At 37.3% G+C, this 15,618-nt stretch overlaps 2 protein-coding genes across 2 annotated transcripts in view; one reads left to right on the top strand and one right to left on the bottom strand.

The window, feature by feature from the left end:
• The first annotated feature begins 376 nt into the window (after positions 1-376).
• Dus1 (Dihydrouridine synthase 1) overlaps positions 377-15,618 on the top strand; it is a 37,561-nt gene continuing 22,319 nt past the window's right edge. The window contains exon 1 of the mRNA XM_002051854.4: positions 377-535. The gene's annotated coding sequence lies outside the window, so the exon portion shown is untranslated. The remainder of the gene's footprint in view (positions 536-15,618) is intronic.
• Positions 523-13,787, bottom strand: LOC6628715 (uncharacterized). Its single transcript, XM_002051852.4, has 3 exons — positions 13,422-13,787; positions 1,734-2,882; positions 523-1,316 (listed from the first exon to the last, which is right to left on the bottom strand). The coding sequence occupies exons 1-3, from the start codon at positions 13,614-13,616 to the stop codon at positions 654-656; spliced, it is 2,007 nt and encodes a 668-aa protein (XP_002051888.1). The 5' UTR covers positions 13,617-13,787; the 3' UTR covers positions 523-653.

The following is a 15,618-nucleotide window of genomic DNA, read 5'->3' as shown; positions in this document are numbered from 1 at the left end:
AACGATCATTCAGGGATATGTTTTATGTGTGATAAGAGATAACATTAGCCTAACAGTTGAACTACATTTCAAATGACAGAATAGGAATCAAATTGTCTATTGTGAATACCCAACCGCTACTTCAGCCCTGGCACATTAAGCAGCCGTTTGTCCCGCTCAATGTTTGCTAGCGTAAAGATTAGGTTATAATTTGTAAGAAACGACAAGTACGTGCCAAAAATTACACTGTCTTCTTACAGCTGCTTTCAATCTTGTGACAATCGCAAAAATATGCTACATTTACTTAACTGTTAACAGTTGACAGTTAAACTGAATTACAAACCGCAGCAAGATGGCACTTGTCTGATTTTCCTGTGACTGTCTTGTTGCCCATTGTGAATGCCAAGCTATGCCCAATTGCAGCCCTGGCACAGCACACAGCTGTTGCTTGCCATGCCTTTGCTTGTTTAATGTTTACAACAATTTTGTGATTAGTGAAATAAATAAAGTGCAATTATTTGTGAAATAACAATACGCGACATATTCGCTGCACACAGTAAGTAGATTACTTATATTTGTTTACATTTAATTTGTGCCCTACACACACGACTAGACCTGTGGATTAGAATGACCGGGAATGGGTATATTGTGGGTGTATTGTGCGTGGGCGCCAACTAGCTTGCACAAAAGGCGCGCTGCTCGCGTTCGCGATCGGTGCCACAGCTGGTCGGATGGGTCATGCCCCGCGGCTCAACGCCCGGCTTGAGCAGCGTCTGCTGGAGGCCCCAAATTATTTCATTGGCCACCACGCTCACGGCCAGCATCAGGGCCGTCTCATAGTTGAGCGGATTTACGGCGAAGCTTAGTATGCCTACGGCAATTTGATTGTACAAAAAGTCCTTGTCCAGCTCTAAGAGCTCCTCGCGCACCTCCATTATGCGATTCTCATAGTGGCACTGTATGGCCGCAAACACCTGCTTGTCCAGGCCCACGAGCAGCTCCCGCTTAAATTTGACCAAATAGTGTTCAATGAAAACGATCTCATTGCGATTCATGTGCGGCAGTCGCATCTTCTCCTGTATCACTTGCTCGCCAATCTGGCTAACCACCAGCGATGTCAGCGAACCCGCCGGCGTTGGTCGACGTTCCGAACAGGGCCGAACGTCGACAAACGGATGTATCTCATAGCTGCCCATGCCGATGGTGCAGGCAACTCCGCTGAAGGATACATGAGACACGCGCGAATGATTTTTCGGCGAGAGTCCAGACCTCACCGGCGACGGCGGCAGCTCCATGGCCTTGTTATCGCGCGCAAATCCAATTATCTGTATTGCTTTCTGCAAAGAAGTAGAATAGGATCATATCGATTTTTAAGCTAGGTAGCTTGCATAGAAACGATCAGTCGAAAAATAGGTTCGTATATGAAGAACTTTTTTGTTTTTCTAGATATATTTTTCAAACTCGGTATTTATAAATTTTACTATGCTACCTACATTTATGCAAAATCTTATTTACATCGGACCACTATATCATTTAGCTGCCATAGGAACACTCGGTCGAAAATAAGGCTCTTGTAAGATATCAGAACCATACTTTCTATGTTCTTCTTAGAGACGGGTAAAGCTTTATGTGTATTATGAAAATATTTGGTTTGCAAGGGTATTAAATCTTCGGCGTGCCGTAGATAGCCCTTTCTTCTCGTGTTTCATATGATCCGCTTTGAATTTAATTCCAAAACGAAAGCGTGTACTTACATAGTTAACATATTTCTTGGCATCGCATATAAAGTTCATGATGCGATTGGTCAAAACGCTGAGTGCACACTCATCCTCACTGAGATCCATATTGAAGCCGAGCAATATGTGATTGAGTATATATTGGGCGGCCTTATAAATGGGATCATCTGGGGCAAAGGTCAGCGGCGAGTGTCCGTCAAGGGCAATGGCCGCATTCAGAGCATAGCACAGTTGGCTATCCAGAAGGCCATCAAAGCTGGCTTGGTATTCGTCACAGAACGAGGGCTGTGCGCGTTTAAGGATCTTCTTCTTGCTCTTCTTCTTGTGGCGCTTGGGCTTGCGCGCTTGGCTTATTTGACGGGAGCGGTCCTTGATCTGCTTTTGTATGGCCAACCATTTCGCACGATACTTCTCCTTGTGACTTTCTATGAAATATTCCCGTTCCTGTTGCACCTCCATCAGCAGCAGCTCGATGCGCCGCTGATTGGCGATGCGTTCGTTGAGGCGCTTGTGCCAGGATTGGATTTGACCCTCGGTGTGCTTCATTAGTCGCTGTTTATGCAGATTGCGCATATTCTTGTTGTAGCGATCCTTCTTGAACTGGAACAACTTCTTCAGCTTGATCAGATGCTTGCGCTGCAGATCCTGATGCAGGCTAATGTGCGCCTGCACCCGCATATTTGTCAACATCTTGCGATGCTCCAGCAACATTTGCTGCATGGCCGTCATGCTCTCCATCCTTTTAAATTTCTCCTCGGTTATGTTGTACAGACGCAGCTTGCGCTCGTGCCGCTCATTGTCCAGGCGTTGTTTGCGCAACATAACCTCCTCCTGACTCTGATGCCGGAGACCCGATTGCAAATTATCTCGCCTCGATATGGTCTCCGCATTGGCAATCAAGAGACGATCATGTCGCTCCGCCTCGCGTTCCCTATACGCCTGGAGCACATAGTATAGCTGCGACTTGTGCAGATCCTGGCGATATTGATTAAAATCCTTTAGATTACAAATAACCTCGTTCTCATCAGTAATTTCCCCATTCTCACGCAGACGTTTCAAATTCCGTTCGTTTGAATAGAAAGTCTTCAAATTTGAATCGTGCAGCGGATTATATTCTGGAATGTGTACTGTTACAGATGAATCAAATTCCTGCATGCTACATTTAAACTGGAATCGAAAAAGGATAACATTGGATTATAATTCAATTTCTATTCATTTCTCTCCGAGTTCTTTTGTGAATTCGATTAAGAGTTATAGATATGGAAGACATAGATATGGTAGATATTATAGATATAGTTATTATAGATATCCTAGCGGGCATACGCCGAGCTTGCCTTTTGACCCATGTCTATTTGAGGGTACCATTTTGACATGAATTTTGACCAAAAATAATGTAGCGAGATTTGAATGCAGAATTGATAATGAGGCCAAACCATGAACAAAAAGCCAAATCTTATGAAAATCGGTTGAGATTTGACCAAGTTTTGGGGTTGGGAAGTTTTGACCTATGTCTATATAGGATATTTGAGGGTACCATTTTGACATGAATTTTGACCAAAAATAATGTAGCGAGATTTGAATGCAGAATTGATAATGAGGCCAAACCATGAACAAAAAGCCAAATCTTATGAAAATCGGTTGAGATTTGACCAAGTTATGGGGGTGGGAAGTTTTGACCTATGTCTATATAGGTATTTGAGGCTACCATTTTGACATGAATTTTGACCAAAAATATTGTAGCGAGATTTGAATGCAGAATTGTTAATGAGGCCAAACCATTAACAAAAAACCTAACCTTATGAAAATCGGTTTAGATTTGACCAAGTTATGGGGGTGGGAAGTTTTGACCTATGTCTATATAGGATATTTGAGGGTACCATTTTGACATGAATTTCGACCAAAAATAATGTAGTGAGATTTGAATGCAGAATTGTTAATGGGGCCAAACCATTAACAAAAAACCTAACCTTATGAAAATCGGTTTAGATTTGACCAAGTTATGGGGGTGGGAAGTTTTGACCTATGTCTATATAGGATATTTGAGGGTACCATTTTGACATGAATTTTGACCAAAAATAATGTACCGAGACTTGAATGCAGAATTGTAAATGAGGCCAAACCATGAACAAAAAGCCAAACCTTATGAAAATCGGCTGAGATTTGACCAAGTTATGGGGGTGGGAAGTTTTGACCTATGTCTATATAGGATATTTGAGGGTACCATTTTGACATGAATTTTGACCAAAAATAATGTAGCGAGATTTATATGCAGAATTGATAATGAGGCCAAACCATGAACAAAAAGCCAAATCTTATGAAAATCGGTTGAGATTTGACCAAGTTATGGGGGTGGGAAGTTTTGACCTATGTCTATATAGGTATTTGAGGCTACCATTTTGACATGAATTTTGACCAAAAATATTGTAGCGAGATTTGAATGCAGAATTGTTAATGAGGCCAAACCATGAACAAAAAGCCAAACCTTATGAAAATCGGCTGAGATTTGACCAAGTTATGGGGGTGGGAAGTTTTGACCTATGTCTATATAGGATATTTGAGGGTAGCATTTTGACATGAATTTTGACCAAAAATAATGTAGCGAGATTTATATGCAGAATTGATAATGAGGCCAAACCATGAACAAAAAGCCAAACCTTATGAAAATCGGCTGAGATTTGACCAAGATATGGGGGTGGGAAGTTTTGACCTATGTCTATATAGGATATATTTGAGGATACCATTTTGACATGAATTTTGACCAAAAATAATGTAGTGAGATTTGAATGCAGAATTGTTAATGGGGCCAAACCACGAACAAAAAACCAAACCTTATGAAAATCGGTTGAGATTTGACCAAGTTATGGGGGTGGGAAGTTTTAACGTATGTCTATATAGGATATTTGAGGGTACCATTTTGACATGAATTTTGACCAAAAATAATGTAGTGAGATTTGAATGCAGAATTGTTAATGGGGCCAAACCACGAACAAAAAACCAAACCAAATCGGCTGAGATTTGACCAAGTTATGGGGGTGGGAAGTTTTGACCTATGTCTATATAGGTATTTGAGGGTACCATTTTGTCATGAATTTTGACCAAAAATAATGTAGTGAGATTTGAATGCAGAATTGTAAATGAGGCCAATCCATGAACAAAAAACCAAACCTTATGAAAATCGGTTGAGATTTGACCAAGTTATGGGGGTGGGAAGTTTTGACCTATGTCTATATAGGATATATTTGAGGATACCATTTTGACATGAATTTTGACCAAAAATAATGTAGTGAGATTTGAATGCAGAATTGTTAATGGGGCCAAACCACGAACAAAAAACCAAACCTTATGAAAATCGGTTGAGATTTGACCAAGTTATGGGGGTGGGAAGTTTTGACCTATGTCTATATAGGTATTTGAGGGTACCATTTTGACATGAATTTTGACCAAAAATAATGTAGCGAGATTTGAATGCAGAATTGATAATGAGGCCAATCCATGAACAAAAAGCCAAATCTTATGAAAATCGGTTGAGATTTGACCAAGTTTTGGGGTTGGGAAGTTTTGACCTATGTCTATATAGGATATTTGAGGGTACCATTTTGACATGAATTTTGACCAAAAATAATGTAGCGAGATTTGAATGCAGAATTGATAATGAGGCCAAACCATGAACAAAAAGCCAAATCTTATGAAAATCGGTTGAGATTTGACCAAGTTATGGGGGTGGGAAGTTTTGACCTATGTCTATATAGGTATTTGAGGCTACCATTTTGACATGAATTTTGATCAAAAATATTGTAGCGAGATTTGAATGCAGAAGTGTTAATGAGGCCAAACCATTAACAAAAAACCTAACCTTATGAAAATCGGTTTAGATTTGACCAAGTTATGGGGGTGGGAAGTTTTGACCTATGTCTATATAGGATATTTGAGGGTACCATTTTGACATGAATTTCGACCAAAAATAATGTAGTGAGATTTGAATGCAGAATTGTTAATGGGGCCAAACCATTAACAAAAAACCTAACCTTATGAAAATCGGTTTAGATTTGACCAAGTTATGGGGGTGGGAAGTTTTGACCTATGTTTATATAGGATATTTGAGGGTACCATTTTGACATGAATTTCGACCAAAAATAATGTAGTGAGATTTGAATGCAGAATTGTTAATGGGGCCAAACCATTAACAAAAAACCTAACCTTATGAAAATCGGTTTAGATTTGACCAAGTTATGGGGGTGGGAAGTTTTGACCTATGTCTATATAGGATATTTGAGGGTACCACCATTTTGACATGAATTTTGACCAAAAATAATGTAGCGAGATTTATATGCAGAATTGATAATGAGGCCAAACCATGAACAAAAAGCCAAATCTTATGAAAATCTGTTGAGATTTGACCAAGTTATGGGGGTGGGAAGTTTTGACCTATGTCTATATAGGATATATTTGAGGATACCATTTTGACATGAATTTTGACCAAAAATAATGTAGTGAGATTTGAATGCAGAATTGTTAATGGGGCCAAACCACGAACAAAAAACCAAACCTTATGAAAATCGGTTGAGATTTGACCAAGTTATGGGGGTGGGAAGTTTTGACCTATGTCTATATAGGTATTTGAGGGTACCATTTTGACATGAATTTCGACCAAAAATAATGTAGTGAGATTTGAATGCAGAATTGTAAATGAGGCCAAACCACGAACAAAAAACCAAACCTTATGAAAATCGGCTGAGATTTGACCAAGTTATGGGGGTGGGAAGTTTTGACCTATGTCTATATAGGATATTTGAGGGTACCATTTTGACATGAATTTTGACCAAAAATAATGTAGCGAGATTTATATGCAGAATTGATAATGAGGCCAAACCATGAACAAAAAGCCAAATCTTATGAAAATCTGTTGAGATTTGACCAAGTTATGGGGGTGGGAAGTTTGGACCTATGTCTATATAGGATATATTTGAGGATACCATTTTGACATGAATTTTGACCAAAAATAATGTAGTGAGATTTGAATGCAGAATTGTTAATGGGGCCAAACCACGAACAAAAAACCAAACCTTATGAAAATCGGTTGAGATTTGACCAAGTTATGGGGGTGGGAAGTTTTGACCTATTCCTATATAGGTATTTGAGGGTACCATTTTGACATGAATTTTGACCAAAAATAATGTAGTGAGATTTGAATGCAGAATTGTAAATGAGGCCAATCCATGAACAAAAAACCAAACCTTATGAAAATCGGTTGAGATTTTAACAAGTTATGGGGGTGGGAAGTTTTGACCTATGTCTATATAGGATATATTTGAGGATACCATTTTGACATGAATTTTGACCAAAAATAATGTAGTGAGATTTGAATGCAGAATTGTTAATGGGGCCAAACCACGAACAAAAAACCAAACCTTATGAAAATCGGTTGAGATTTGACCAAGTTATGGGGGTGGGAAGTTTTGACCTATGTCTATATAGGTATTTGAGGGTACCATTTTGACATGAATTTCGACCAAAAATAATGTAGTGAGATTTGAATGCAGAATTGTAAATGAGGCCAAACCACGAACAAAAAACCAAACCTTATGAAAATCGGCTGAGATTTGACCAAGTTATGGGGGTGGGAAGTTTTGACCTATGTCTATATAGGATATTTGAGGGTACCATTTTGACATGAATTTTGACCAAAAATAATGTAGCGAGATTTATATGCAGAATTGATAATGAGGCCAAACCATGAACAAAAAGCCAAATCTTATGAAAATCTGTTGAGATTTGACCAAGTTATGGGGGTGGGAAGTTTGGACCTATGTCTATATAGGATATATTTGAGGATACCATTTTGACATGAATTTTGACCAAAAATAATGTAGTGAGATTTGAATGCAGAATTGTTAATGGGGCCAAACCACGAACAAAAAACCAAACCTTATGAAAATCGGTTGAGATTTGACCAAGTTATGGGGGTGGGAAGTTTTGACCTATTCCTATATAGGTATTTGAGGGTACCATTTTGACATGAATTTTGACCAAAAATAATGTAGTGAGATTTGAATGCAGAATTGTAAATGAGGCCAATCCATGAACAAAAAAACCAAACCTTATGAAAATCGGTTGAGATTTGACCAAGTTATGGGGGTGGGAAGTTTTGACCTATGTCTATATAGGATATATTTGAGGATACCATTTTGACATGAATTTTGACCAAAAATAATGTAGTGAGATTTGAATGCAGAATTGTTAATGGGGCCAAACCACGAACAAAAAACCAAACCTTATGAAAATCGGTTGAGATTTGACCAAGTTATGGGGGTGGGAAGTTTTGACCTATTCCTATATAGGTATTTGAGGGTACCATTTTGACATGAATTTCGACCAAAAATAATGTAGTGAGATTTGAATGCAGAATTGTAAATGAGGCCAAACCACGAACAAAAAACCAAACCTTATGAAAATCGGCTGAGATTTGACCAAGTTATGGGGGTGGGAAGTTTTGACCTATGTCTATATAGGACATTTGAGGGTACCATTTTGACATGAATTTTGACCAAAAATAATGTAGCGAGACTTGAATGCAGAATTGTAAATGAGCCCAAACCATGAACAAAAAGCCAAACCTTATGAAAATCGGCTGAGATTTGACCAAGTTATGGGGGTGGGAAGTTTTGACCTATGTCTATATAGGATATTTGAGGGTACCATTTTGACATGAATTTTGACCAAAAATAATGTATCGAGATTTATATGCAGAATTGATAATGAGGCCAAACCATGAACAAAAAGCCAAATCTTATGAAAATCTGTTGAGATTTGACCAAGTTATGGGGGTGGGAAGTTTTGACCTATGTCTATATAGGATATATTTGAGGATACCATTTTGACATGAATTTTGACCAAAAATAATGTAGTGAGATTTGAATGCAGAATTGCAAATGAGGCCAAACCACGAACAAAAAACCAAACCTTATGAAAATCGGTTGAGATTTGACCAAGTTATGGGGGTGGGAAGTTTTGACCTATTCCTATATAGGTATTTGAGGGTACCATTTTGACATGAATTTTGACCAAAAATAATGTAGTGAGATTTGAATGCAGAATTGTAAATGAGGCCAATCCATGAACAAAAACCAAACCTTATGAAAATCGGTTGAGATTTGACCAAGTTATGGGGGTGGGAAGTTTTGACCTAGGTCTATATAGGTATTTGAGGGTACCATTTTGACATGAATTTCGACCAAAAATAATGTAGTGAGATTTGAATGCAGAATTGCAAATGAGGCCAATCCATGAACAAAAAACCAAACCTTATGAAAATCGGTTGAGATTTGACCAAGTTATGGGGGTGGGAAGTTTTGACCTATGTCTATATAGGTATTTGAGGGTACCATTTTGACATGAATTTCGACCAAAAATAATGTGTTGAGATTTGAATGCAGAATTGTAAATGAGGCCAAACCATGAACAAAAAGCCAAACCTTATGAAAATCGGCTGAGATTTGACCAAGTTATGGGGGTGGGAAGTTTTGACCTATGTCTATATAGGATATTTGAGGGTACCATTTTGACATGAATTTTGACCAAAAATAATGTAGCGAGACTTGAATGCAGAATTGTAAATGAGGCCAAACCATGAACAAAAAGCCAAACCTTATGAAAATCGGCTGAGATTTGACCAAGTTATGGGGGTGGGAAGTTTTGACCTATGTCTATATAGGATATTCGAGGGTACCATTTTGACATGAATTTTGACCAAAAATAATGTAGCGAGATTTATATGCAGAATTGATAATGAGGCCAAGCCATGAACAAAAAGCCAAATCTTATGAAAATCTGTTGAGATTTGACCAAGTTATGGGGGTGGGAAGTTTTGACCTATGTCTATATAGGATATATTTGAGGATACCATTTTGACATGAATTTTGACCAAAAATAATGTAGTGAGATTTGAATGCAGAATTGTTAATGGGGCCAAACCACGAACAAAAAACCAAACCTTATGAAAATCGGTTGAGATTTGACCAAGTTATGGGGGTGGGAAGTTTTGACCTATTCCGATATAGGTATTTGAGGGTACCATTTTGACATGAATTTTGACCAAAAATAATGTAGTGAGATTTGAATGCAGAATTGTAAATGAGGCCAATCCATGAACAAAAAACCAAACCTTATGAAAATCGGTTGAGATTTGACCAAGTTATGGGAGTGGGAAGTTTTGACCTATTCCTATATAGGTATTTGAGGGTACCATTTTGACATGAATTTTGACCAAAAATAATGTAGTGAGATTTGAATGCAGAATTGTAAATGAGGCCAAACCACGAACAAAAAACCAAACCTTATGAAAATCGGTTGAGATTTGACCAAGTTATGGGGGTGGGAAGTTTTGACCTATTCCTATATAGGTATTTGAGGGTACCATTTTGACATGAATTTTGACCAAAAATAATGTAGCGAGACTTGAATGCAGAATTGTTAATGGGGCCAAACCACGAACAAAAAACCAAACCTTATGAAAATCGGCTGAGATTTGACCAAGTTATGGGGGTGGGAAGTTTTGACCTATGTCTATATAGGATATTTGAGGGTACCATTTTGACATGCATTTTGACCAAAAATAATGTAGTGAGATTTGAATGCAGAATTGTTAATGAGGCCAAACCATTAACAAAAAGCCAAATCTTATGAAAATCGGTTGAGATTTGACCAAGTTATGGGGGTGGGAAGTTTTGACCTATGTCTATATAGGATATTTGAGGGTACCATTTTGACATGCATTTTGACCAAAAATAATGTAGTGAGATTTGAATGCAGAATTGTTAATGAGGCCAAACCATTAACAAAAAGCCAAATCTTATGAAAATCGGTTGAGATTTGACCAAGTTATGGGGCTGGGAAGTTTTGACCTATGTCTATATAGGATATATTTGAGGATACCATTTTGACATGAATTTTGACCAAAAATAATGTAGTGAGATTTGAATGCAGAATTGTTAATGAGCCCAAACCATTAACAAAAAACCAAACCTTATGAAAATCGGTTGAGATTTGACCAAGTTATGGGGGTGGGAAGTTTTAACGTATGTCTATATAGGATATTTGAGGGTACCATTTTGACATGAATTTTGACCAAAAATAATGTAGCGAGATTTGAATGCAGAAATTTAAATGAGGCCAAGCCACGAACAAAAAACCAAACCTTATGAAAATCGGTTGAGATTTGACCAAGTTATGGGGGTGGGAAGTTTTGACCTATGTCTATATAGGATATTTGAGGGTACCATTTTGACATGCATTTTGACCAAAAATAATGTAGTGAGATTTGAATGCAGAATTGCAAATGAGGCCAATCCATGAACAAAAAACCAAACCTTATGAAAATCGGTTGAGATTTGACCAAGTTATGGGGGTGGGAAGTTTTGACCTATGTCTATATAGGTATTTGAGGGTACCATTTTGACATGAATTTCGACCAAAAATAATGTAGTGAGATTTGAATGCAGAATTGTAAATGAGGCCAAACCATGAACAAAAAGCCAAACCTTATGAAAATCGGCTGAGATTTGACCAAGTTATGGGGGTGGGAAGTTTTGACCTATGTCTATATAGGATATTTGAGGGTACCATTTTGACATGAATTTTGACCAAAAATAATGTAGCGAGACTTGAATGCAGAATTGTAAATGAGGCCAAACCATGAACAAAAAGCCAAACCTTATGAAAATCGGCTGAGATTTGACCAAGTTATGGGGGTGGGAAGTTTTGACCTATGTCTATATAGGATATTCGAGGGTACCATTTTGACATGAATTTTGACCAAAAATAATGTAGCGAGATTTATATGCAGAATTGATAATGAGGCCAAACCATGAACAAAAAGCCAAATCTTATGAAAATCTGTTGAGATTTGACCAAGTTATGGGGGTGGGAAGTTTTGACCTATGTCTATATAGGATATATTTGAGGATACCATTTTGACATGAATTTTGACCAAAAATAATGTAGTGAGATTTGAATGCAGAATTGTTAATGGGGCCAAACCACGAACAAAAAACCAAACCTTATGAAAATCGGTTGAGATTTGACCAAGTTATGGGGGTGGGAAGTTTTGACCTATTCCGATATAGGTATTTGAGGGTACCATTTTGACATGAATTTTGACCAAAAATAATGTAGTGAGATTTGAATGCAGAATTGTAAATGAGGCCAATCCATGAACAAAAAACCAAACCTTATGAAAATCGGTTGAGATTTGACCAAGTTATGGGAGTGGGAAGTTTTGACCTATTCCTATATAGGTATTTGAGGGTACCATTTTGACATGAATTTTGACCAAAAATAATGTAGTGAGATTTGAATGCAGAATTGTAAATGAGGCCAAACCACGAACAAAAAACCAAACCTTATGAAAATCGGTTGAGATTTGACCAAGTTATGGGGGTGGGAAGTTTTGACCTATTCCTATATAGGTATTTGAGGGTACCATTTTGACATGAATTTTGACCAAAAATAATGTAGCGAGACTTGAATGCAGAATTGTTAATGGGGCCAAACCACGAACAAAAAACCAAACCTTATGAAAATCGGCTGAGATTTGACCAAGTTATGGGGGTGGGAAGTTTTGACCTATGTCTATATAGGATATTTGAGGGTACCATTTTGACATGCATTTTGACCAAAAATAATGTAGTGAGATTTGAATGCAGAATTGTTAATGAGGCCAAACCATTAACAAAAAGCCAAATCTTATGAAAATCGGTTGAGATTTGACCAAGTTATGGGGGTGGGAAGTTTTGACCTATGTCTATATAGGATATTTGAGGGTACCATTTTGACATGCATTTTGACCAAAAATAATGTAGTGAGATTTGAATGCAGAATTGTTAATGAGGCCAAACCATTAACAAAAAGCCAAATCTTATGAAAATCGGTTGAGATTTGACCAAGTTATGGGGCTGGGAAGTTTTGACCTATGTCTATATAGGATATATTTGAGGATACCATTTTGACATGAATTTTGACCAAAAATAATGTAGTGAGATTTGAATGCAGAATTGTTAATGAGCCCAAACCATTAACAAAAAACCAAACCTTATGAAAATCGGTTGAGATTTGACCAAGTTATGGGGGTGGGAAGTTTTAACGTATGTCTATATAGGATATTTGAGGGTACCATTTTGACATGAATTTTGACCAAAAATAATGTAGCGAGATTTGAATGCAGAAATTTAAATGAGGCCAAGCCACGAACAAAAAACCAAACCTTATGAAAATCGGTTGAGATTTGACCAAGTTATGGGGGTGGGAAGTTTTGACCTATGTCTATATAGGATATTTGAGGGTACCATTTTGACATGCATTTTGACCAAAAAAAATGTAGTGAGATTTGAATGCAGAATTGATAATGAGGCCAAATCATGAACAAAAAGCCAAACCTTCTGAAAATCGGAGGATATTTGACCAAGTTATGGGGGTGGGAAGTTTTGACCGATGTCTATATTGGATATTTGAGGATATCATTTCTTTATGATGGCCATAGATAGTGTTCATTTAAAACCTTTTTGTTTTTCAAGACATAAACAACATCAATATAGGATTGGAGTTGCGATAAAACTCCCATAAAAGTTGGCTTTTTTATATAAAGCCAACTGGTATTGACACTTCGGCATACCAAAGATAATAATATCTTGTATGTATGTATGTATATCTTACCGTATTTCCGATTTTATCCTTTGAGAATATCACCTGATTACCAGGACACTTAAGCATGGGTAACTTGCAATTAAGCGGTATTAACTCCCAACCTGGTAGACTGTTGATGGGCAGCCCAGTCTTATAGCTGGGCTGTTTGGTGTTCATCTGGCTGGTCACATTGTTGCGGCGCGGCAATGATAATATATCGATCATGTTTGCACATATGTGTGTATAACATGCAAAAAATCTTTTAGTTTTGGTCTGAGCTAAAACCAATTAAATTTGGAGTTTTTCCGATGCCCACAAACATTCATTCGAAAAAAAAACAAAACTAGAAATATGTTTCTAAAAATATTTTAGTTATTTTTTTTATTATTGGTTGACATACTTAACATACAAAATAGTAGAAAGATGTAAATGTCTGCTAATCAAATTTTATACTGTCACTTGATTAACTGTGCTTGGCCTACTGTGGCAGCTTTTTTTGTTGCTCTCTTTTTGCTCTCCTCTAGGCTCTCTTCGACAAAGAAGCTTTTCACATTGAAAGCTGACAGCTTCCGTTTGTTCTTTTTACTTGTTACTTTTGCTGTTGTTTGTTTATTGTTGTTTTCTGTTGTTTTTCTTATGGCTGCTTATCAAAGCTTTCGTTGTTGTCACTTCAGTTGGGTCCTCTCCCCCTACCCTCTCTCTGTCTCTCTCTTGCCCTCTCTGTGGTTCTTTGTTCTTGTTGTGTTTGTTGCCAGGGGGCACATTGAACCGGAAACTACAGAAAATGCAATTTCTTGCAACCACAAATTCAATCAATTTTTGCTAAAAAGACGACATTTTTTTTACAAAATATAATTTATTTAAACCTTTTTATTGAACCTACACAATATTTAAGTATTTACATTCAAATTGAAATATATGCTTAAAGAGTTACAACTTGAAGTCGAAAACTCTTTTTTGCAAAGAACTTCAAATATCTCTTTCATTAGATAAAAGACTTTAAAATTTATGAAATAGAGTCTTAAATTTGTTTGAAACATAGCTAAAAGCCTTAAAATTTTCACTCAATAATTTGTACCAATATTTTTTTGTTTTCTTATTTAAAACTTTGGTCAATGACTTTATAAAAGCAGCTTAATTTATTGCACTTTCTTTGAAGTCTTGAAAAACAGTTTTAAAGTATGCAATTTCCAAAGAAGTTTCTAGCTTAAGACCTCTACATTTTAGAAAGCATATTTTCATATATTAAATTAAAGAGAAACAAAAATAGTTTTTTCAACTTTAAAAACAAAAAATCGCATCACAATTGCGAGCTACAGTGGCTCGGCAATCACAAAGTACAATATTTACTCGAATTCTTCGATAGTTTATCTTATGCAGAATAAATAAGATTTTTCTTTTGACTTTATTGATACATCATTTTGTTGGTTTTGGTAATTTGCGTTTGAGTTTTACGAGTGTGTGCCAAGTCCTGGCGGCCATTAGTCGCGCTTGGTTTGGAATTGCCTCGGCGGCAATAGCGTGTGTCTTATATAAGGGCTTATCTTGGGCGACCTCGCATTGAGAGTTTTGACATCAGCATAAATATTTGTCAATAGGTCGGCCAGTCAGTCAATGAGTCAGTCAGTCTGTTAGTGAGTCGCTGAGACGGCGAGTGGGGCGTCGAGAAGTCTGCGGCATTCTGCTCACGGATGCCATGGAAATAAAATCACATCGAGTGCTGAAAGTACTTGCTTCTGTTCGTACGTGCTCCAAATACGCTCTCGAGTGTGCTTTCCATTTCAGCTAACAGTCCAAACAGCGCCTCGTCTCATCCACACCTCACAGGCGTTGATATAAATAAAAAATGATGCCTAACATCCTATACACATACACAAAAAAAAAAATGAAGAACCAAAAAAAAAAAAAAAAAAAAAATTAAAGCAAAAGGTGCGTGCCAATCTCTGGTGATAAATTCTTGCCTAGTCTGACCCATTTACCGTTATATAATAGTTGCTTCCTGTTTGCCAGGTGAATCAGAGATGCGTGCGTGAGTCGTGCCCACGAGTCATTGTAGGTAGAGCCGCAAACCATTCAACATATGTTGTTGGTAGAGCTAAGGGTTCGGACTTGCGGACTTGTGTTTTAATCAGAGTTTTATTTTAGTAACTACAACTACAACTAATTCACAAATTTAGTATACCCTATAAAGAGAACTTTCTAGAAAGGGTTGCAAAATATTCTTAGC

This window comes from Drosophila virilis, chromosome 4 (assembly GCF_030788295.1).
Source record: "Drosophila virilis strain 15010-1051.87 chromosome 4, Dvir_AGI_RSII-ME, whole genome shotgun sequence".
NCBI lineage: Eukaryota > Metazoa > Arthropoda > Insecta > Diptera > Drosophilidae > Drosophila > Drosophila virilis.
The sequence above is the reverse complement of the archived record's forward strand: the minus strand, read 5'-3'. Positions and strand labels throughout refer to the sequence as shown.